Genomic DNA, 24,301 nt, shown 5'->3' on the forward strand with positions numbered 1-24,301 from the left:
CACATAAAACTGGACAGTTGGAATGTACAGGAACTCCTTGGGATAGCATGAACCCTATTGCCTCATATCTGGAATTATTCAATTTCAACTGGTCACTAGAGTCCCACGAATAGACTGCTTCAAAATAATTAGCTAGAGAACCCACACTTGCCATTTTGCCTTGGGGAAAGGGAAGTCAATCTGGGTGTCATCTGCATAACAATGATATGTTATTCCCCATTTCCTAATAAAATCTCCTAATGGAAGGATATGAACATCGAACAACACTGGGCCTAAGACAGAGTTCTGCAGTACTCCACATTCTAAGGGAGAGGATGAAGATTAATAAAGTCCAGCACAGAGCTTCCAAAAATGACTAGAGAAACAGGACGAAGACTACTCCAAAGACCATAAATGAGAGACACTACCATTTTTATCACTCAGACCACGATCAAGAGCATCAATCAAATGCTACCAAGAGACCTAGAATGACCAGTACAGAACAGTCCTGCTGGTCTCTGGCCATAAGGAGATTAACTACTCTAATGAGATCAGACTCTGTACTATTTTTCATCTGGAAACAACAAACGATTGGCCTAGGTCCATTAAATCATCTTGTACTTCAGTTACTTGAAATAAAACATGTGATACGCATCTGAACTTGATACCATAAGTGGTTTCACTCAACTTTTAAAATGCCAGTGAATAACAAATATTATGCAGAAGCAAATAAAGTATTATTCACTACAGTAAGATACAGTGACTACAGCCATTCCTGTCAGTACAATGTAGTTGTTTACAAATCTGTCACATTTTGTAAATCAGTTTAATGCAGCTCAGTATTTTTATTTAAACTACCATGTGCAGCCTTGTTTGACATTTTCTTTGCAGCTGTTTGCAAAATAGTACATAATTCTTGTTAATTCTAGGGGAAAAATACAAGCCACAGTACAGTACTGTGTTCCACATAATGAACACACTAGTACTGCCAAGTGTATGTAATCTTGCCTATAAAATAAATAAATAAATAAATAAAATATATATATACATATATATATATATATATATATATATATATATATATATATATATATATATATATATATATATATATATATATATATATATATATATATACACACACACACACACACACACACACACACACACACAAGTGCCACAGTTTTTTTTTATTAAAAATAAACATACAATTGACAATTATCTTTTTAAATACTCTACAACCTTTCACAGTTTATTTCTTTAAAAGGACTGAAGTCCTTTCAGTAATCCCCTTCTTCCATAAAATACAGAAAAAAAATCAACTACATTAAAAGTAATCTTTATAAACAAGAAATGTGACTGTGCCAAAAATGTACTGGAACAAACACCTTCATTTTGGCTGTAGCTGGTTTGTTTTTGCGTATTCATTTTCTTAAACCCAGCAGCAGTCTGTTAATACTTTTACACACAAGGCATATTCAAAAAGGGACTGCTCACCCTTCCCTGGAGACATACAAACAGAATACAAACTAAAATTCTGGAACTGGCATCTTTTATAAAGTCTAGAGCCTGCTTATACTCTAGCAAATAATTCTGGAATGGACTTCCTGGTTAAAGACACCACAGAACTCAGTCTTGCAGTACTTTGTGTCTCACAGTGTGGCTCTCACAGCAAGAGTGTACAAAGAGTGCCCCAGCTGCTGTCCGAGCGCGAAGCTCCTGCTGCTCATAGTCATGAGCCCACTCCACACTGCCCCATCGCTGGATCTGGAAAAGAAAGACATGTTAACGTTTGAAATTATGACATTAACGGTATAAAAGGAACATAAGAGCAATATTTACTAAAATGCACACTTCTGCTTATGATGGACATTGCTTTATTCACCTGTAATTGCTTGGGCACACAAACTATCAATGCACAATCAAAACCCCTCATACTTGTTTTTTTATCCCTACTCCTTATATAGTAATTTGCATGGTCTCTGATGCCAGTTCATTTTCCTCTGCATCTGCAGTCCCTGCAATACAACCTAAAGGAGTGGATTTCTCAACATAAGGAGAAGTTATTTTAGTAAGTCTCACTCATCCTCCAATGGAGAATTGGTTTAGGGGGTCATGCTGTACTATAAGATCTTTGGGTCGAGTAGTTAGTTGGGTGTCCATCTTCTCAGCCCTGTGTAGAGAGAAAGGATTATCTCCTGTGGAAAAAATGTCCTGTACCTGTGGGAAAGATGTTTTAGATTATTCAGTAAATTAAAAGTTTTTAGTAAAAGGTAGTTACTAGCTAGTCTGTCTCAGGAAATCTCAAGGATGCTGGTCTCATTTCAAACTTTTTCATGTCCAGCTGTGAACAGCAATGAACCTATGGGAATTGAGAAAATTCAGTTTAAGTATATTAAAATTATTAGGCCCTTGTTCAGTCCAGGGAAGCATCTACCTATGCAGTCACAAAAAAGCACACAGATGCTGGTCTTCCTTAAAACTCTTTACTCTATCTTAGTTGTGGATAACGCAAAGAAGTCATTCGAGCACTAAGGAGAAGTAGAACTTCAGTATGCTTTGGCAAATGAAGGGTAAATGCCAAGAAGAGAGTCCTGTGTCTTTCTACACTAGTGTATTAGCAATGGGAACAACAGGATCCTTGTTAATACAGCTCTGACTTTCCCTATGGGTGGCACAACTCAGATGTGCACAGCACGTACTGTAGGTAATTACTTAATTTGTAATAGCAACCAACACACTGTCGGGAGAAGGGAGGTAAGCAACCCCAGTCAGATTTAGACTTTCAGATACCAGGGAATTCTGATACAATGATGAAATTTCTTGCCCTTGCCATATTAAAAAAACATGGCTAATTGAAACATAACTAGTCCTCTTTTATTTCTGTCAAGTCCCTGGATGTCTGTGCTACTAACTGACTGGAGGACATCAGTGGTGAAATCAGTCACCCTGTTACAATATTCATTTAAGTAACTCAGTCTGACATTGCAGTTGCATTAATGAAAGTATTAATCTGATCACAGCATGTGTACAAGTGTTCGGAATAGTAGCAAAGCACTAATACAAGCTCTTTCCTACAACTGTAAATTGCTGCTAATAGCTCCAAGTATATTGCAAACAAAAGTGGAACCAAAGGGCAACCTTGCTGTGTACCCCTGTTAAGAGTAAGAAGTGGTGCTGAGAACTTTGACCTCACTTTTATCCTTGTGGTAGAGTTTCTATGCGACCTTTGAAGAAGGATACTATATACTGCAGGAAATGGCATTTGTCTTAGTAAAAGAAAGAGATAAATCCAGTTTACGCAGTCAAACGACTTCTCTGCATCAATGCTAACCATCAGCACAGGGGTACTTTTCTGGTGGGCATCATCTATTCTAAAGAAGGTCTTAAGGTTAACAAATGTAGAACAGCTATAAAATCCCATTTGATCTAAATGGATCAAAGAGTGCAAAGAAGTGGAAAGACTCAATGTCATGACAGACAAATAGTTTGTAATCATGGTTTAAGATAGATACTGGTCTATATGACAATGGAAATAACAGATCCTTGCTAGGCTTGAGTATTAAAGATATAATCATTTGATGCCTGGGGGGAACCCCTTCCACCAACGAATGCCTATAAACTTCTGCCCAGCCATCTTACAAAACCCCAGGGACCCTGGAGTCTGGTCTCCCGCTAGGTTTTCAAGGACTCATGCAACCTCAGCTTGACTTAGCAATTGCATCAATACATTCTGCTATTGTTGTGTAAGAGCTGGGAGGGAGACTAAGTACAAAAAAGCTAAGGCCTTCTGTCCGCTTTTTGGTCAAGTTCAGTACTGAGATAAAGTTATCACATAAACTGGACCAAAATTCCTATGGATGATGCAACTTTCCTCCCAGTACTTTGGACCAGCAGCTTAGTAATCATCCTACTACTTGACTTGTCTAAAATGCAGTGCTAGGACCCCTCGGGCATTAGGGAAATTGTAAAAGCATGTTTATATGTAGAGCCATTTACGCTGAATCTGTCTTACAGTTGCTAATATACAATGCTTTTTTTGATCCTCAAGCTGATCAGTTTATCCCACCAATTTCCTTTGCTCATGCAAGATAACTTTCTGACAAAAAAGTGAGAGAGTTGAGGAGTAGCTAGCCACTGCACCCAGCTCGTTTGCCAGAAATCACCCAAGATCTATCTTATAAAAACTTCCACTGCTGAAAGATGAGATTCAGAGGTTAGAGCCAAGTCCAGCCTGACCATTTTCCACCTAATCAAACTGTACCTGAAAGACTGCCCCTGTAATAGTAGTTTCCAGTGTCTGCCATACGGTGTGGCACCTGGTTGGAAACTGAAGCATAATCTGAAAGATACATCACCTCATATTCCATACCTGTTAATATATATACATGCTCCTTAGGAGTATAACATCTACAGATTATAGAAAATGATGAAATCCTATAAGAGTAGCATGTATAAGATGATGTGTGGAGTTTCACCTAGGAATGAATGCCAACCATACCAACAAATCGTTTTTAGTGGTTTGGATGATGCAAGTAAGCAATACTGTTGGGACCTGAATGAATCTCATTTAATGCAAAAAATGAGTTTCAATCTCTGACTGAAAGAGTACGTCCCTCTTGAAACTGTGACCATTCCCTTAGCAACCTCAGTAAGGAGCTGTGGCTTGTATTCAGAAGTATAAAACTCAATGTCACAGTTCTCTCCTCCAGCCTTTCACCATTGTAAACCTATCCTCGGGGTCCACCAATTGCTCTGTCTGGCCAAAAACGGTTCCCTTTTTAAATTAACATTGCTGCTGCCTACCTACAGGAAAAGTGGCAAAGTGACACTGCATACTAAACCTATCAACTTCAGAGGCACATTAAATGCATTACCTGGAGTAGAATAAAGTGTGACAAACTGACATAAGAAGGCAAATCCACCAGCTATTTTAACAGGTTTGTTAGGTCATGGATGTTACAAACTTGAATTTTACACCTACTCATTTTGCATTAAATTAAAATTTGTTCCATTTCTGTTTGAACTCTCTCCCTTTTTCATCTTCTAAAAGGAAAAAAATTGCAGCTGACAATGTGCGGTCACGTCATATGTCTCTAACACTTGCATGCCCTTACAGTGATCCCACACCCAACATACAATCATTTAATATAACTACATACAAATCAGTTACTACTCTGTCCTACTGTTGATAATTTACATAATTTACAAATATAGCTTCCAAGAGAAAGGCATATACTTTTACAGCTGTGACTATGAGAGACTAGAACTCCCCTTTTTCTAGGTAATGACAAGATAGTAGTTATACTTTAAGAGCTTGCACAAGTCTCTTTAGCTAAGTGCACTGTATCAGAGCATGCCCCCCCCCAAAAAAAGCTCACATTCAAAAAGTATAACTAAATAGCAAAACACAGGCATCCTTCTTGAAACAGTCTTGTGGTCCTGATAAACAAATACATTATAAAAAAATATTGCCATCCCCTTAAATTAAATTCAGTTGGTCTTCAAGATAAACCAAAAAAAAAAATCTATGTTTAATCTCTCAGCAACCATCTGAGAACCACAGGTCATCAAGCTGGAAATTTCTCCTATATTTTACCACACTGACATTACCTTGTTAACCATCCAGCCTACGCAAGGGAAGCCTCCTCAAGTCTGCAGCTAACACCAATCTTTTGCACCGAATCAAGAATGTTTTAAACAGTGGGAAGGGGCTCTAGTACCTCTCTAGTAATTTACTAGTGGATAATGCACATGGGGTTTGTCTCTTATTAATGGACATAACTACTATGGCCAATGTTTTGGGAGTAGCAGGATTTATCTCTGCAATTCTCCATAGCCTACTAGTCACCTCTTCTAATGAATCGAAGGTAGATGGGCCATCAGGAGATACTTCCATTGACTCCTCATGAGAGCTATATGACAAAGGATGCTTCTTTCTTTCTTTTGAGCAGATTTTCTCCCCTTAGAAAGGTAAATGCTGTGTTAGGGCTCTTAGTCTGGGAGCATAATCACTGGACATCCAACTTCTGGCCCCATTAACTGAAAGAAATCACCGAAGGGTCCAAAATGCTAAAAGCACCTTCTCTTTCAATGAATAATGAGCAAATCGAACCACCAAGTGTCTGGGGAATTTAACCTTTTGTGATTATGGCATAAACACATGCTAGGTATGCTTAATTAGAAGACTGCTCTCAGGCATGCAGAACCACTCAACTATTTCTGCTTTATAAAGGCTGTACAAGTTGCTGCTCCCTGCTGACCCACAAGGCATACAGTTTTGTGGCTACCTCTGTTCTCCAAATCCGAAAACATGGTTTTGGCATACTCAAGATGAGCTCCCTCTCACTCCAACTGTTGCTTGACGGATTCCAAATTGGAATAATTTTGCTGTAAATAATGCAAGTGGTCTGCAGGATTGACTCCATATCTTTGATTTTGTGGTCAGTTCATGACTTACAGTCTGATCATCTTCTTCTTTTTCCCGGTTAGGGGTCGCCACAGCAGATCACCTGTCTGCTCATGACTGGCAGATGAGTTTTATGGTGTCGAGTTGCCAGTCCGGCGCCCAACCTTCCACAGAAGGCACACACTCACTCATGCCTAGGGCCAATTTAGAGTGTCCAATCCACCTACAGCAAATCTTTGGGATGTAGGAGGCAACCAGAGCACCCAGAGGAAACCCACGCGACCACAGGGAGGACATGCAGACTCTGCACAGAAGGCACCCAAGCTGAGGATTGAACCAGAGAACCTCTTGCTGTGAGGCAGCAACTCTAACCACTGCATCATCATGGCCACCCATGACTTACAGTCTAATAACAAGGGGTTATTTTTTTTTGTATTTCAGCTACCAGTAAATAGATCATCTTATCCAGCCCATCCATCAGCTGCTGCTCCTGATTTTGCCACAAGCCATCTGGGAGTGTGCTTCTCCTGCTCTTAAGACCAACCTGCAAGTTAGATGGCACAAGATGCTGCTTTCGTTCTAGCACCCCCCCCCCCCAAAATCATGCAACACAGTTTTCTCAAGACAAGCATACTCCCCTCTTTATCGCTCTCTCTTCTGGGAAAAAAAAAACTTTTATGTCAGGGGAGGCAGGGCACTATACATCACTGCTCAGTCGTGGGCGCCCATACTGGTAATCGTGATTATAACTCCTAGCAGTGGCAGGCTAATTCAGGTGTCTGCTTCATTTTTTTTTTAAACCAATGAGAAGCCACAACAGTGAAGGAGAAGACACCATTTTAAAGTTGCAATCTTTTCAGCACATGAAAACGGATCTGATTTGGTTGCAGATTTTAGTTAAGATCTATACCTGCCCAACACCAGCACAGCTGCTAAACTGAAGGATCAGGGACAAAGCCCTATATATATAAATATATATGCCCTACACATTTTCTACTGAACCTACCTGCTAAACTAATAGAAGTTAACAGTGTGACTTAGTAAAACTGAAATGCAACTCTGTGGAATATATGTAGGATCTCTCACTTTTCTTTACGCACTAATTTTTGTATCTTGTCCATTATGTTTAACATTTGCTATTTTACACTATACTGCATTATATGACATCTTGCAAGATTTGTTAACAGTGGAACTTACCCTACAGGGCCTCCACTGAAAAAGGGCCTGTCATGGTCCAGCAGGACTTTCCTGGTTAAAAAAGTGCTACTAAATAAATAAAATAAAATAAAATAAATAAATAATATACTTAAGAAGAGTTACTAGAATAACAGGATTTGCATTAGTATATGTTTTCTCAAGGATAAGTCGTCTGAGCTGATAAAAAGGTTGCTTAGGAGGGGTGACAGCAACAAGGTGGCTAGGGGTCCCCAACTTGAAACTTGCTAGAGGCTCCCAAAATGCTAACTCCAGCCATAGTTGGGGGCACCACTCTGAGGATTGCTGGAGTGCCAACTGTAGCAATGGCTCTGCTACCAGGGTAAAAATCTCAGAGAATATTCAAAAACATTTGTGGCTCTGCTACCAGGGTAAAAATCTCAGAGAATATTCAAAAACATTTGCAAGTTAGTGAAAAACAAGGACGTATTTTCAGCATACTGTGGGGTCACAAAAGCATGCCTTTCACCTATTACACAAACTTATCTGCTCACTTACCTGATACTCCTCTTCCAAGCGTGAAAGAAGCACTGCCTTCTCTACTGTTAGGTGTCTGTCAATCAAGCCAAGAGCCAAAATAAGGGATTTCAACTGTGTTATTACAAATTCCAGTCCTGAAGATTAATAAAGAACACAAATAGATAAATAAATAAAACTCATTAAGTAAATGTAAATTAAAAAACATCCTCTCAAAAGTTAAGCTTAGCTTCTTTGGGTACTACAATTCAATATTGGGCTGCAAAAAAATGCATGTATTGCTAAATGAATCATCATTTTCTTCCATGCATGTCATTGTTCTCTATATACACAGCATAATCTGTTGCACATCAACCAAGATACAATATTGCTGGACTTTCAAGATATCTTTACACTGATCGACAGCTTAATTTCAACTCTCCCAGTGTGAAATAAAACAGAAATAAGAGACAGTAATACTGCCAGCTTGAGTAAATTTTAGTTACTGGCTAGTAAGTTCACTGTTTGGATGCCAGCAAAAAATAAATTTTATGAACCTGAAAGAAAATCAACCAGAAAAGGTGAGGAGAAATCAATGCATGGGAAGAACCCTGCAACTTTTCAGCGAAAAGTAGTTCAAGCTTTAGCTGTGGTAAAAGATATGGCTTCTAGTAATTCAGAGGAAAAATAAATCAAATGCATTCAGAGGTGATTAAAATAAAACATAGTAGTACATCAACTCAAATTACAAAAGGCTGGAAAAAATAGAAGCAGATATAACTAGCTATTCAGATGAACTGACATAACTGCATACATCAGAGGGTGAAATGAAGAAAAGACTGAATATGAGACTTATGAAGAACTGTTTTAAAAATGGTAGAGCCAGAAGACAAATCATGCAGAGAAAATCTGAAACTTTCTGCTGTCCCAGAGAAACTGGAAAGACCAGACTGTATTAATTTTAGGAAAGTACAAATAAGCAATTGGATTGGTATTCCACAGCAGGATTTGTTAACTGAAAGCAGCTGAGTGAGGAAAATGATTATTCACTGTATACCAGGCAGAAGAGAAGCCAGTTTTAACCAACAATCAGGGAATGTTGAAAGGCAGCTGTGAGGTGTGAGATTTAAGCTACTGTATTCCAGCTGTCTTCAGAATATTTTTCCGAAAGGATCAAAGACATTTTTTGATGCAGAACAGGCAAAGGAGGAAATAAAATTTATCCAACAAAACATTAGCCAGCAGATAGAAGGGGACTCTGCTACTCATTCTTCTGCCAATAAGGCAGAGAGAGACAGACTTTGCCAGTGAAACCTTTTCCAGTGTTTCAAAGGAAAATGTCTGAGAGGGAGAGAAAAAGCACAGGAGTTGACTATAAGAATCAGGAGTGCCTTGGACTTGAACCAGAGAGTGTCTGGTGCTCGGAGATGGAGATGAACTGGAGGAAGACTAGCAACACTGAAATTAGAGAATACATGGGAGACTTTAAAGCAACAATTGCATTCACAAAATGCGGCTTTGCAAGAAAAAGTGGCTAAGAAAGACTGAACATTTGTTGACTTTGTTAACCTTGTGGGGGACTGTAAAGCACATATCCCACTTTCTCATTTATGCTTAAAAGAACACTAAAAGTGAAACATGAACCAAATAAAATAATTTTTGTTCCTATTACTATTTGTATAAAACATTCCATGATATAAAGTGCAGGTTATCTATAGTAAAGCTGTTTTGTGTAGTGTATACCAGGGTTATTTTAAATGCGGGGGGGGGGTCCTGCAATGATTGTTGTATGTGTTAAAGATATTAAAGTAAAGAATTACTTTAAGTTGTAAGAAATGTAGGCTTTACAGTATACCAAGAAAAGAAAGGATAGAAAAATGCAAGTTTAACATTAATACATTGTAATTTTAGCAAGTTTAATGTTAACATGTTGTGATACTGGGCTATGCCCCCTTCTGCCCAGACTATAAAGTAGTTAACACTGCCACCAGTCACTCCTGCCAGCTACCTTAAGGCCCATAGAAGGCTATCCAACATACAGAGTTGTAATATTACTAATACAAATGGTAGCTTGACCAAGAGCAAGGCTATTAAGAGTGGCCCAACAGTCTCACCAAATAAATATGCAAGCACTCTCAAAACTTAAATATCTCTACAAAGATCAGTCACAATGAAAGGTTTAAATATATTTAATAATAAATAATAAAGGAACAAGAACACTAAATATCAATTTACAGTGACATCAGAGTTTAAAATCACAAGAAATATTTAAAACACTGATAAGACAGGCTCAGACAAAGAAAAATAATATCTAAATTAAGCTTCACTACAGTGGATATAAAAAGTTTACACACCCCTATTAAAATGCCAGATTTTTGTGATATAAAAAAAAATGAGACCACAATAAATCATTTCAAAACTTTTCCCACCTTTAATGTGACCTATAAACTGTATAATTCAATTGAAAAACAAACATCTGTTAGGGGAAAAAATATAAAAAATAAAAAAAACATACAATAAGCTGGTTGCATAAGTGTGCACACCCTTAAAACTAATACTTTTTTGAAGCACCTTTTGATCTAATAACAGCATTCAGTCTTCTGGATATAAAAAGTTTACACACCCCTATTAAAATGCCAGATTTTTGTGATATAAAAAAAAATGAGACCACAATAAATCATTTCAAAACTTTTCCCACCTTTAATGTGACCTATAAACTGTATAATTCAATTGAAAAACAAACATCTGTTAGGGGAAAAAATATAAAAAATAAAAAAAACATACAATAAGCTGGTTGCATAAGTGTGCACACCCTTAAAACTAATACTTTTTTGAAGCACCTTTTGATCTAATAACAGCATTCAGTCTTCTTGGGTAGACGTCCATCAGCATGTCACATCTTGACTTGGCAATATTTGCCAACTCTTCCTTGCAAAAGTGCTCTAAATCTGTAAGATTGTGAGGACAGCTCTTGTGCACAGTCCTCTTCAGGTTACCCTACAGATTTTCTATTGGATTTAGGTCTGGGCTATGGCTGGGCCGTTCCAAAACTTTAATTTTCTTCTGGTGAAGCCATTCTTTTGCTGGTTTGGATGCATGCTTGGGGTCATTGTTGTGCTGAAAGATGAAATTCCTCTTCATCATCAGCTTTCTAGCAGACGCCTGAAGATCTTGGGCCAAAAGTGACTGGTATTTGGAACTGTTCATAATTCCCTCCACCTTGATTAAAATCCCAGTTCCAGCTGAAGAAAAACAACCCCAAAGCATGAACACTGCCACCACCATGCTTCACTGTGGGGATGGTGTTCTTTTGGTGATGCGAAGTGCTGTTTTTGTGCCAAACGTACCTCTAGGAATTGTGGCCAGAAAGTTCAACCTTGGTCTCATCAGACCATAACACATTTTCCCACATGCTTTTGGGAGACTTAATGCATTGTTCTGCAAATTTTAGCAGGGCCTGGATATTTTTGTGTAATAAAAGGCTTCCCTTTTTCAACCCTACCCCATAGCCCAGACATATGGAGAATATGGGAGATTGTTGTCACATGTAGTACACAACCAGGACTTGCCAGAAATTCCTGCAGCTCCTTCAGTGTTGCTGTAGGTCTCTTGGCAGCCTCCCTGATCAGTTTTCCCTTTTGCAACCCTACCCCATAGCCCAGACATATGGAGAATATGGGAGATTGTTGTCACATGTAGTACACAACCAGGACTTGGCAGAAATTCCTGCAGCTCCTTCAGTGTTGCTGTAGGTCTCTTGGCAACCTCCCTGACCAGTTTTCATCTTGTCTTTTCATCAATTTTGGAGGGATGTTCAGTTCTTTGCAATGTCACTGTTGTCCCATATTTTCTCTACTTTTTGATGACTGTCCTCACTGCGTTCCATGGTATATCCAATGCTGTAGAAATTGTTTTGAACCCTTCTCCTGACTGATACCTTTCAACAATGAGATCCCTTTGATGCTTTGTAAGCTCTCTGCGAACCATGGCTTTTGCTGCAGCAGGCAGATGAATAGATATCAGGAAAATCCTACCAAGACAGCTGAACTTTATTTGGGGTTAATCAGAGTCTCTTTAATTGACAGCAGGTATGTACCCAAGAAGACTGAATGTTGTAACTAAATCAAAAGATGCTTCAACAAAGTATTAGTTCAAGGGTGTGTAAACTTATGCATCCAGCTTATTGTACATTTCTTTCTCCCTAACAGATGTGTTTGTTTTTCAATTGAATTGTAGTTTATAAGTCACATTAAAGGTGGGAAACATTTTGAAATGATTTATTGTGGTCTCATTTTTTATATCACAAAAACCTGGCATTTTAACAGGGGTATGTAAACTTTTTATACCCACTGTATATTCCTGACTGAGTCTAAGAGAATCACTAATCCCTATTTACTTACTAGAGCAAGGCAGATGATGTGGGAATGGTCCCTTGTTTTTGTCAAGCCCAAGACAGAATACAGAATGCTCTGTCTCAGAGACTTCTCAAAATATCGAAAATATTACTGCTGGGATAGCTTACAGAATGACATAATTCCTGGTCATTGACTTCTAGTTCCCATGCAAAACCCCCATTGCTAGCAGTATTCAGCACCTATCTGTAAAAATACATACACTCAAGGGCTTTTGCTCAGATATGTGCAGCTGTTGGAAGTCATAAAACAATAAAACACTTCCAAGACAATACAGAAAGCTTCTTAGTACAGACCTTGGTGTCTCTGGCTGTACTGTGAAATGAAAGATACCATCTTTTTTGCCTAGGCCCAGTGATTTAATTTCAGATATTTTTCTAAAGTTTGCTGGACTGAGGTTAACCCTCCAGTTTCCTCTGTCAAAACATATACATTTAAACAGTTACAATAGTGCATGTATATTTCTGTTCTCTTCCAGTAGGGCATACTGTGGATACATTTCAAACACAAGCACTTTACAAGTACCTTTTCAACACAATCGTCTGTAGAAATCATTTTGATATACACATGACAAACAGTTCTAATACACTGGTAACACAAGCATTTGGTATAAATTAGTTTAATATTCACAAATGACAAATCATTATTTACAAAATTCCAGCAATCTGTGCTGGCAAGTATCTCCTTTCATGACACTTTTCCCCCCTTCGAAGACTCAAGTTAGTTTTTCCAAGTTCCCCTTGAGAAATGTTGCTTGAGGGGAATGAGCCTATCTGGGAATATATAACCCCATACCCTGTCTTGAGTTTCCAGCTGCCTTGGCATTGCTGACCCCAGTGCAGTGTTGCACTGTTCTATCATATGCCTGCAACCCTAGGCTCCACCACAGTCATTTGGGATTTTGCTGGCTGGCTTCCTGTAGCCATAGATCCCCCTCAGACTCCTCCTGCCTTCTACTGCAAATATTTAACACCAAGGCCTCCCTGTCATAGTAAGGTTTCATCATGTTAACATGGTACAGTTTATGCCCCTGCCTAGCAGGTCTACCATGTAGTTAACGTCACTGACCTTTCTTACCACTTTGAAGGGTCACTCCCAAGCTGCCTGCAGCTTGTTGTGTCTGACAGGAATGAGAACCATAACCTGCTGTCCCACAGTGTACACTCTGGTTCAAGCATTCCTGTCATACCAGACCTTTTTCTGATGTTGGGCTTCTGCCAGGTTCTCCTGGGCCAAGCCCATGAGTTCCCTGAGCCTTGTCCCGAGGTTTAGGGTATATGCCACAACAGACTCCTTGTGGAATTCACACTCACCCTCCCACTCATCGCAAATCAGTTCTAGAAGTCCCCTCACCCTATGCCCATACAGCAACTCAAAAGGTGAGAAACCTGTGGATTACTGGGGCACCTCTCTGTAAGCAAACAGATGGGGCAAATATTTGCCCCCACTCCCTCTTAAACTGGTCTGAAAATGCCCAGAGCATCGTCTTTAGTGTATAGTTTAACCTCAAGGCCACTAGTCTGGGGGTGATGGGGTGGTCTTTAGGTGCTTCACCCCACAGCACTTCCAGACAAATCAGCAGGTCTGACATAAAAAATGGCATCTCTGACAGTCGGTATTTATTTTGGGAAACCCACCCTGCTGAAAATCTCTAACAAAGGATTTGCCACCTTTTCTACCTCAATGGAGGACAGAACCACTGCCTCAGGGTATCTGGCAGCATAATCTACTACCACTAGGATATACTTCTTCCCTGTGGAACTTGGGATACTCAGATGCCCCACAATATCCATAGCTACCCTTTGAAATGGCTCTTCATTTGCAGGCAAAGGCATCAAAGGAGTTCTGACCTTGTCTCCTGCCTTACCTACTTTTTGGCACTGCTCACAGGTCCTGCAGTACCCTGTTACATCCCTGGACATTGCAAGCCAATAAAAGTTTACATAATATGTTTCTTGGTACATCTTATGCCCATATGAACTGCAAAGGGAATGTCATGTGCTATGGCAAGAAGCTCTGCGCACTGTCAACTGATGTATTACCTCATCCTATACCCCTCCCTCAGGGGTCCACACTATACAGTAACCCTTTGTCCCAGTATACTTTCCTTGAAAATCAGGCGCTTCCCTAGCTGCCTCCCTCAAGCCTTGCAATGTAGAGTCTGAGAGCTGAGCCTGTCCCAACTCTCTCTTTGTAACCCTTCCTAGCTCCCTTTCCACAGGAAGTCTGGTATCATCTGACAGCAGTGCCTTACTGTCAGCCTAGGTACTACTACTCACCTCTGCCCCTGTAGTCACTCTGTTCAAGGGAACATCAGTACCCACCAGCAGCTGTGGCTCACCTTCAGTCTTACTGCTACAGAGTAGCTCCCTCTCTGAAGTAACCACATCACTAGTCCTGGCTTCAAGTGTGTGGTCTGTCTAGGTTCCCCTGAGGCCCAACAGACTCACATGTCTGTCTCCAAGCCTGACTTTGTGTCACTGCATGCACTCAGGTACTGCATTATCAAAATCATTCTCTATTAGGACATCTGCAGAGATAACCTCAAACACACCTACTTGCTTGCTTCCTTTTCCATCCTCCCAGTCAAGGTGAACCCTAGCCTAAAGAATTTGGAATGGGGTCCCTCCTAAAGCTCTGACTGCAGTAGACTGCTCTAGCAGGTAGTGCTCCTCTTTAACAACTGCAGGCTTCCCAGTGGTTAGGTTAGAGGATGTGTCTCTCTTAGCGGTGGCCTGTTTCACACCTACTACAATAGGATATAACCTCTTGTTGCAGTTTGGTATCCTTGTTGTCTCCAGACAACTTACCATTGGCATTATGTCATTCCCACTTGCTGGTTCGCCTACCTTTTCTTCCCCACCTTGTCTTTGTGGACATCTATAGGCTACACAGCTCCTACTGGTTGCACTGAAACATTTAACCCTTGATCCTGGCTGTGTACCTGAACTAGTGGCTTCCCCTATTACTGGCAGACTCTGTTGGGGTGGTTTAGGCTGCCCACCATGGTTTCCCTTATACCCATGGGCAGCACTAGGTATCCCTTTCCTGTGCAGTGATGTCCTGCTTGCTAGGTATAGGTCACCCTTTTTTCCCCCAACACACCTGTGGTGCTGCATTCTCTATCTTCCAACCAGATCCTCATGTCCTCAGGCAAAGTGTTAAGGGCTTGTTTCCTCACCAAAAAGTCTGCCAGCCCTTTAAAAGTGGTGACCTGACACCCACTCACCCACCTACGAAAATAAGTGTTTAACTCAGCAACATAATCAAACACACTTTCATCTGCCTTGTGTCTATGATAATGAAAATTTTTTCTATAAGCTTCAGGTGTTAACTTAAAGTATTCAAATAAACAATTTTTAACTATTATAATTTAAGCAATCAGTATCAGACATTTTAGAAACAGAAGTTACAGCTTTACCATGGAGTAAGGTGGTCAGGAACCGTACCCAGAGCCCATGTTCAACATTATAGTATTTACATACCCTTTCAAATATATGAACAAAACTATCAAAATTATCACCCTCTGTAAATCGTGGAAGAAATTTACTGACCTTTATTGCTTCTGGGGTTCGGTTACTCCCTTCCCTATTACCTCCATGAGTCTGGTGAAGACTCCACATCTCCTTTTCATGTTGCATCTGCCTCTCATTTTCTTCAGCTTCCAGATGTCTCAGTCTCTGCTTTGACCTCCAAACACTGCAGACTCTCTGCTGATTCTACTTCCAAATGTTTGGCCTTCAGTTCAAGTCCTCTGAGGCAAAGCTGAACGGTCTCTTTCTTGAAAGCTCTCCAAGCCAGTCTAGTTGTCTTCCTGGTTGCTGGTCTATGCTGCAGCCATTTCCACTTTAGTCAGGTTGGCATGCACTAGCCCTTTGGCTTGGCACATCTCAGCTAACTAGCTCCTTCTCAGCTTGCCATAACCCTCTGCTGACATCCTTGCCTGCTCTCCCTGACTAACTACGCTAACAAAAATAAATACAACTATTGTGATATGAAACTCTGAATGTCTTTACACACACATATACACAGACACACAAACACACACACGGGAAAGGCTGGCACAGGTTTACTAGCCAAGCCCCCTTCTGTCCATACTATATGGTAGTTACCACTGCCACCAGTCACTCCTACCAGCTACCTTAAGGCCCTTACAAGGCTATCCAATATACTGAGTGTAATACTACTAATTTAAATGGTAGTCTGACCAAGAGCAAGGCTATTAGGAGTGGCCCACACACTGTCACCAAATAAATATGCAAGTACTCTCAAATCCTAAATATCTCTAAAAAGATCAGCCACAACGAAAGGTTTATATATATTTAATAATAAATAATAAAAGAACAAGAATACTAAATATCAATTCACAGTGACATCAGAGTTTAAAATCACAGGAAATATTTAAAACATTGAAGGACAGGCTCAAACAAATAACAAAATATATCTAAACTAAGCTTCACTACATTCCTGACCAAATTTAAGGGAATTGCTATTCCCTATTTACTTACTAGATCAAGGCAGATGATGTGGGGAATTGTCCCTTGTTGTTGTCAAGCCCAAATTAGAATACAGAATGCTCTGTCTCACTCAGAGACTTCTTAAAACACTATCTAAAATATTACTGCTGGGAAAGCTTACAGAATGATATCATTTCTGGTCATCTAACTTCTAGTTCTCATACCAACCCCCATTGCTGGCAGCTGCTAGCATTTAGCACCTACCTGTAACAATATACACACAAGGGTTTTTGTTCATATCTGTGTACATAGATTTGAATAAAAAGTCATGAAAAATGTCAGCCTTCCTACAACTGCAAAGATATTTTTTCATCAACACCTGTTCAGTGGGAGTCAAGAAGTTTTAAGCTAAAGCAGCTGTACATTCGATGAAATTTACAAAGATTCATTGCTGAATGCTTTTACATGAAGATAAGCTGTCTGTAAGTGCAAGCAATTAATCTTGAAAAGTCTGAGCTTTCTTAGCGGAGGGAAATGCAAAGGTACAATGGCAAGTAGTTCAGGGAAATAAAGTTTGAAATTATGGGAAGTAAATAAGAGAAGAAAGCCTCTCTAGCAGCTTGAATATTTTAATGCATTTAATACAGCTGTGTGCTATTTAGTTTTATTTAAACATAGCCAGTGTACTTTTTCTTATGCCTAAAAGTTAATGTTTTCTGAAAGCATACAAGCTCTTTTTCACATCTGAGAGGGGGAGAGAGGAGAAGGATAAACAAAGAACAGATAACATTCACTGCAAGTAGGAACACAGGCTGTAGAATGCACTTTAGAATGGGTAACCTTAATTTTAGGTTAGGTAATGCCTGCAGGTGCAGATGTCGAGTTGGAGCAATTGTTTCTATCAGTAGGTTTAAACTTCATTTTCTGAAGATGTACAAGTTTGTGAGTGTTTGTTGTAAGTTAACAGGGGATGGAGGCATTTTGAAAATGTGTTTGTTTTATTGAAAATCCTCAGACAAATAGTAAAGTCTTTAAAAAATGGGACACAGGTTCATATGGCGATAAGAAACAACTGTATAAAACATCAGACTGCCAAACAATGTGGGCATGTATAACAAAAGATGGAAATACATATTCAAAAAACTTAAGATGTACAACAAGTGGGAACAACAGCTTTTTATAATGGCTACACTATACATATTATCTTGGAATGTAAATGACCTTAGTATAGACAAAAAGGAAAGAGTACTGAATTATATTAAGAAATGCAGAGTGCAAACAGCAATGCTGCAGGGGACACTTTGGGAAAGAAATGAACATGTGAATTTAACAAAAAGGATTTCAGGATGGATATTCAGCAGAATACCAGGGAGAAAGGAAAAGGGGATCAATTATACTAATTGCTACAGGAGCTCCAATAATTAAAGAGCAGGAAAAAAGGGCAATTTCAGTACATTTATGGTAGCAAGGGGCTACTGGCAAAGGAGGAGGATTACACTGACATGTATTTATATTCCATCAAAAACTGATACTATGGAGCTTAAGAAAATTTGGTGAGAAATAATCACATTTCATCAGGGAATATTACTTATAGGTTGGAAGTGGAATTGTACTTGCAATAGTGAGAATGTATCAGGTGGATATAGAGACCAGTCAAGCATAATGGTTACTCTTCACCTCCCATGCAAAAGGTTCAATCCTGATGTTCAGTTAATACCTGTCGGGAGTTTGTTTAATCTTCCTTTGTCTCTCTGCAGTTCCTCCCACCTACAAAAAACATGCTGAGTGTGTTTCCATGTCAAACTCATCAAAAGAATGGAGCTGTGGGCAGTAGCACAGACTCTACATGGTGCCCTATAGAGGGAACAGTTGTATAAACCAACCATTTTGGGCATCTACTGTGGTGCGCAGTATCCTCACGATAGGAGAACACAGGTCACAGACTGTGTGCAGTGGCAGGTCTAGCCACTCGATGGTGTTAAATATGGATCTAGGTGATCTGTTCGTGTTGACTAATATTGCCAAATGGGCATGGGTATTTGCAGGTGATAAGTGGGTTGAGGACCCGGCCTACTCCAACCTACGCAACAAAACCATGAAAATGGTGGGAGTGGTGTGTGTGTGTGTCCTTGCTGGAGTGGGTGCCCGCCAAAAAGTCCAGCAGTCCTAGGTCAATAAGCTACTTGCCAGCGGGTGTCCAGTTGTCCATCTGTTATGCAAAAGCTAAACAAAAAAAAAACAATCAACCTGCTAAACATGAACTAAGAATTACTATACTCAATAAAGGTTCAATGAGAGGACAGCTTGTAGGTGGATGACAGGATGGTAAATAGCAGGCTGGACATCCTATGTATCCAGGAGACAAGATGGAAGGGCACCGCAGCAAAGCCACTTTGCTTGGGATCCAAAGTCTACTACTCAGGAGGAGGAGGACAGGTTAGAAATGGTGTGGGGATTGTAGTAACAGACAGGCTTCAGAAAACAGCGAGGGATGTAATCAGAATTAGTGACAGTCTCATGGCAATCAAATTTCAGCCTAATGATAGGGCAATATTCATAATCTCAGCCTATGTCTCACAGCAAAGTTGCGATAATGAGGAAAACAGTATATTCAGACAGCAGTTGCAAGACCTACTAGATACAGCACAACAACATGAATTGGTTTTAATAATGGTCAACTTGAATGCACACATCAGGACAGACAGAACAGGATATGAGGACTGCCTTGGTCCGCATGAGTGGGGTAACAGGAATAAAGGAGGAGAGGCCAGTCTAGACTTTTGCTTGGCAAATGGAGTGATAGCAAACACAAGGTTCAGAAAGAGAAACGATCACAAGTTCACATACAAGAGTGGCCAACATGTCACTCAAGTAGACTTCCTCCAAGTAAGGAAGGGGCAAGTAGGGTAGAATCAGTGATTGCAATAGAATCAGTGATTGCAAAGTCATCCCCAGTGAAACAGTTGGCCACAGCATAAACCACACAGACAAGAGAGAGATAGCATAGCATAGCACAGGCTAGGTTGCAGACCTGGTAGTTGACCTGAGAGAAAGCATAACAGTTTAAGGAATTACTGAGAACTCTACCATCGTAAGAAGAGGAATGGGGTGCAGCTAAAGAAGAACAGCAGTGCCTCAAAACAGCATATGTGAGGACCACAAAACAGATATCGTGTTGACCAGATATGCAAAGAAAGTACATAAGAAAAGCTGGTAGTGGAATGCAGAAGTCCAGGAAGGCATCAAAAGAAAGGAGTTCAGGAAAAAGTAGGAGACAGAAAATATGGAACAGGCTAGGAAGGAGTACTTGATTGACTAACAAAGAAACTAAGAAAGGAGGAGTTGCAATACCAAAGAACAAAGCATAAAAGGCGCTCTACTAGCTTCTAGAAAGTAAGTCAGTAGATAGCACAGACTCCATAAGGATGCAAGACAAAGACAGAAAGATAAAGAAGACAGCCAGACACCCTTCATAAGGGATGCCAGCCACAACCTGCTCACCAGTCTACAAGAAATCAAAGGCACATGGAAGTACTTTCAGCATCTTCAGAATGAAAAAAAACAGACTACGGTGACAGAAGAGCAGGATCCCACCATAGAAGATGTAAGAACAGCAACAAAGAAAATAAAGTCAGGGAACGCATCAGACTCAGATGAGGTCACAGCAGATATGATAAAGATGCTGGGTGAGACAGTGGAGAAATGGTTCCTGAGGGTACTCGTAGCACTGTGGAGAGAAAAGCATACCCCAGACAACTGGAGAATAAGCATACTACTTCCACTGTGTTCAAGAACAAAGGTGGCATCCACAACTGTGGGCAGCAGAGAGCATCAACTCTTGTCACATTGTATGATAGTTCTGGAGAGGGTGCTTGATGAACAAATATGAAGAACAGTAGAAACTAAGATGGGAGATGAGCAGTTCAATTCAGATCAGGATGCAGCACAACCAACTCCATATTTGCAGTGATACAGACAGTTGAGAAAAAGTTAGAGATGAGGAAAAAGTCAAACTGGACATTCCTACACTTGGAGGAGGAATATGACAAGGTCAAAAGAAAGATGATTTGGGCAGCTCTGCAATGGTTCAAAATCCCAGAAATATTGGTAGAATAAGTGCCAGCTATGTACAAGGACCCACTGACTCAAGTATAAACAGTGTTCGGTGTCGCACAAGAGTTCCCGGTGGGAATTGGTGTTCACCAGGGCTCAGCTCTGAGGTCATTGCTGTTTCATACTGATGGACTACATTAGCATATTACCATACAGGTCTGAGGGGACAGATCAATAAAGTTGCTGTATGCAGACGATGTGGCATTACAGGCAGACTCTGAGCAAGAACTTCAGCGAAGGATAGAGGAATGGAAGATTGAAGGCACATGGGATAAAACTGAAAATAAGAAATTTGTAATGGCAGCTAATGGTAGAGTTTAGAAGAAGCTGAGAATTAAAAGAGAGAGGAAAATAGTGGAACAGGTTAACAACTTCAAGTAAGTGGCAGGGGTGGTTGAGGAGAATGAAAGTCAGAATGAAGAGGTCAAAGCTAGAATCAGAGGGCCTGCAGCCAAATTACAGTGTGTCAGGTGTACTATACGACAGAAGAATGCCAATGAAGCTGAAAAGTAAGTTGTACAAACAATGGTGCTACCAGTACTACTGTATGGTACAGAAACCTGGGTAGTAAGCGCAGAGCAGTTGAGAAAAGTAAAGGTCATGGAGATGAACTGAGACAGGTGGTAGTATGCACAATGTGGGACAGATGAAGAAATGAGGACTTAACAGCAAAAGCCAAAGTAGCTCCAATTGTAGAAAAGGTGAGAGAGAAAAGGTTATGGTGGTTCAGGCACATGTGCAGAAAAGCAGAAGACAATCTGGTGAAGAATATTTGTGACAGAAAGGAAGAAGGCAAGAGGAAAAGAGGCTGTCTAGCAAAGAGGGGGATGGACTGTATGAGAGAAGACCAGCAATAGTCAGGTATGAGTGTTGAAGACAGGAGAGTGGCACTGAATAGAGAGAGAGAGAGATGGTGACAGCGGATATGATACTCCAACCCCATCTAGGGAGTGGCACAAAGGGGGCTGATGATGAGGATGACGATGCAAGGGAAAATGTAATAAAAAGAGTACATTTCTGAAGTAATTTACGAAAATATTTTGTATGGAAGACGTGGCTTCAATAGTAGGAATGACATTTACATATTGTTCCCCAGGGTACAATAACTGGCCTAGACTAGATAGAAATTAGATTTCACAGAAACATGTGCATTGCATTTAATTGAAAGCTTCAACACACATCAATTATTTCAGGATATGCACCGATAAAAACAAAGATAAAACTTCAGGGCAATGAAATAAAAATTAGACGTACTTTCCCACTTACCTGTTAAAAAGAGATTAAGGAATGGGTAGTGAAAAATATTTGTGAGTGAGTTATTAAGGAAGATAATAGAGTTTAAAATAGGAGAGAAAAAGAAAGCTATAGGGTTAAGAAGTAATAGGAATTACTTAGAGGGGCTGACAAAGGTTAAAGTATTGCACTTTATATATTTCCAAGCAAATACAAAATACTATTGTATTTGCTTGGAAATGTTCACACAGATATTTTTTATACCCCAAGTAGACTCCAGAAAATTCTTCAGGTTGACAGCAAATTTTGGAGGAGTGATGGGGAAGTAAGATGCAATTGGGAACATATTTTCTGGGAGTGTAATAAGTTGGCAGACTAAGGATTCAATGCAGACTATTCCGTCAGAGACACTGGGTGAGCAGATTGGTGTAACTAGGGAAATTACTTTTCTGAGCTATGATACAGAATCGGAACTGCCTAGATATAAGCAAGGCCTTGACGAGTCTAATTACGGTGGCTGCCAAAAAAGCAACTACTACAAAATGGAAATCAAAGGCTAAACTATCTGTACTAAAAACGTAGTGAATATAGTAACACAGCTAAAACAAATGGAATCGGGTTCTTTTAGAAAAGGGTAGAAGCAAATTACATAGAAAAAAATGGGAATTGTGGGAACAATACATACAAGGGAGGAATGCGGATTAAAGGAAGGCAGGATTTGAATGAGCTATGTAATGTTTGACTGACAATGACTGGGTAGATTATAAGGGTGTATAATGTTTGCTACTTGAATTATGTCAGGATGGTTTGTGATATAAAATGTTTGTAAATGAGATTGTGTCAATATGGTTTCTTTTCATTTATATAAATGTATGACTGCCTATGTCATAAGTGGTAATTTATTAAAGATATTTCCTATAAAAAAAAAAAAAAAAAAAAAAGGAGAGGTTGAAAATGCCATTGAGTCATTGAATATCCTGGACCCTATCTTGGGGGGTATTCGTCTCATAAGAATGGATTTTTACTTTCGGTCCTGAAGAGCTCTGGTGCCAAAAGCAGCACAGACGCTGCAGCTATCCTGCAAGTGGGAAGGACCTAGACGGTACACAGAAAGGGAATGGGGGTCTTGGGGGCCGAAAACATTTTGAGTATAGTAGACTTCTCAGACATCAGAACAAGTTTTAAATACTAAGGACATTCAACAATAATAAAGTAATGGCAACTATACTGAAATCCTATAAAACAAATATGTATATATAAGATAATAATAACAATCTTACTTAGCTAAATTCCTACAAGATCCACAAAAAGTCAGTACAATGCTAATTACTTAACTGCTAACCTAAGGCCAACAGAAAAACAATATGTAATGTATAGAGTTATATCAGAAAGTTCTATCTAGTGCACTCACCAAAAATCTATCTTAAGAAATTTAAGGAGCCTAATTATCTAACTATACTAATATTAAACTAACAGTTCTAAAAAGGAAGATGAAGTACAGAATTAAGAAATTATTAACTTATCATGACAAAAGACGGAGCTTTCGGCAAACACATCTGGTTTGGCAAGTGGCAAATGAGATCTGAGTAAAATCGGCCAGGAAGAGGGAATTATGGGTAGGTGAGGAGTCAGAGCTCTTGGATCCAATATTTTGGAATAAAGCAACAAGGTTGAATCCGACCGGATCAGACATCCCACATGCTGAATCTGACAAAAAAAAAAAAGACATCAGATCAGATGGTATTCCTATGGAAGTCTGCAAGTTAGAAAAGAAGATAGATAAAGATCTGGATGCTCTGATGTAACAGAATTTGAAAGGAAGGGGTTAGCACCAGCATCTCAGAAGAAAGCTGTGGTGGTTGTATTACTTTAAGACAGCAAGACCGATCAGACCCAGCTTCATAAAGACCCATTTCACTTTTAAAATATATGACTATAAAGTATTAATACTAGCTACAAGAATGGGAAAGGTGTTGCCAAAATTGATATATACAGCTCAATGTGGTTTTGTGGAGGGGAAACAAATA

At 39.7% G+C, this 24,301-nt stretch overlaps 1 protein-coding gene across 1 annotated transcript in view; it reads right to left on the reverse strand.

Annotated features, from left to right (window-relative positions):
• Positions 1-1,154: 1,154 nt before the first annotated feature.
• The window catches only part of ATPAF2 (ATP synthase mitochondrial F1 complex assembly factor 2), a 332,165-nt gene continuing 309,018 nt past the window's right edge, over positions 1,155-24,301 (reverse strand). Inside the window, exons 7-8 of the mRNA XM_044089664.1 lie at positions 8,102-8,217; positions 1,155-1,746 (exon numbers count right to left, since the gene is read on the reverse strand). Of these exons, the coding sequence (XP_043945599.1) occupies positions 1,609-1,746; positions 8,102-8,217 (254 nt within the window). The 3' untranslated portion in view covers positions 1,155-1,608. The remainder of the gene's footprint in view (positions 1,747-8,101; positions 8,218-24,301) is intronic.

Source organism: Protopterus annectens, chromosome 12.part0 (genome assembly GCF_019279795.1).
Source record: "Protopterus annectens isolate FY-2018-M chromosome 12.part0, PAN1.0, whole genome shotgun sequence".
Lineage (NCBI taxonomy): Eukaryota > Metazoa > Chordata > Ceratodontiformes > Protopteridae > Protopterus > Protopterus annectens.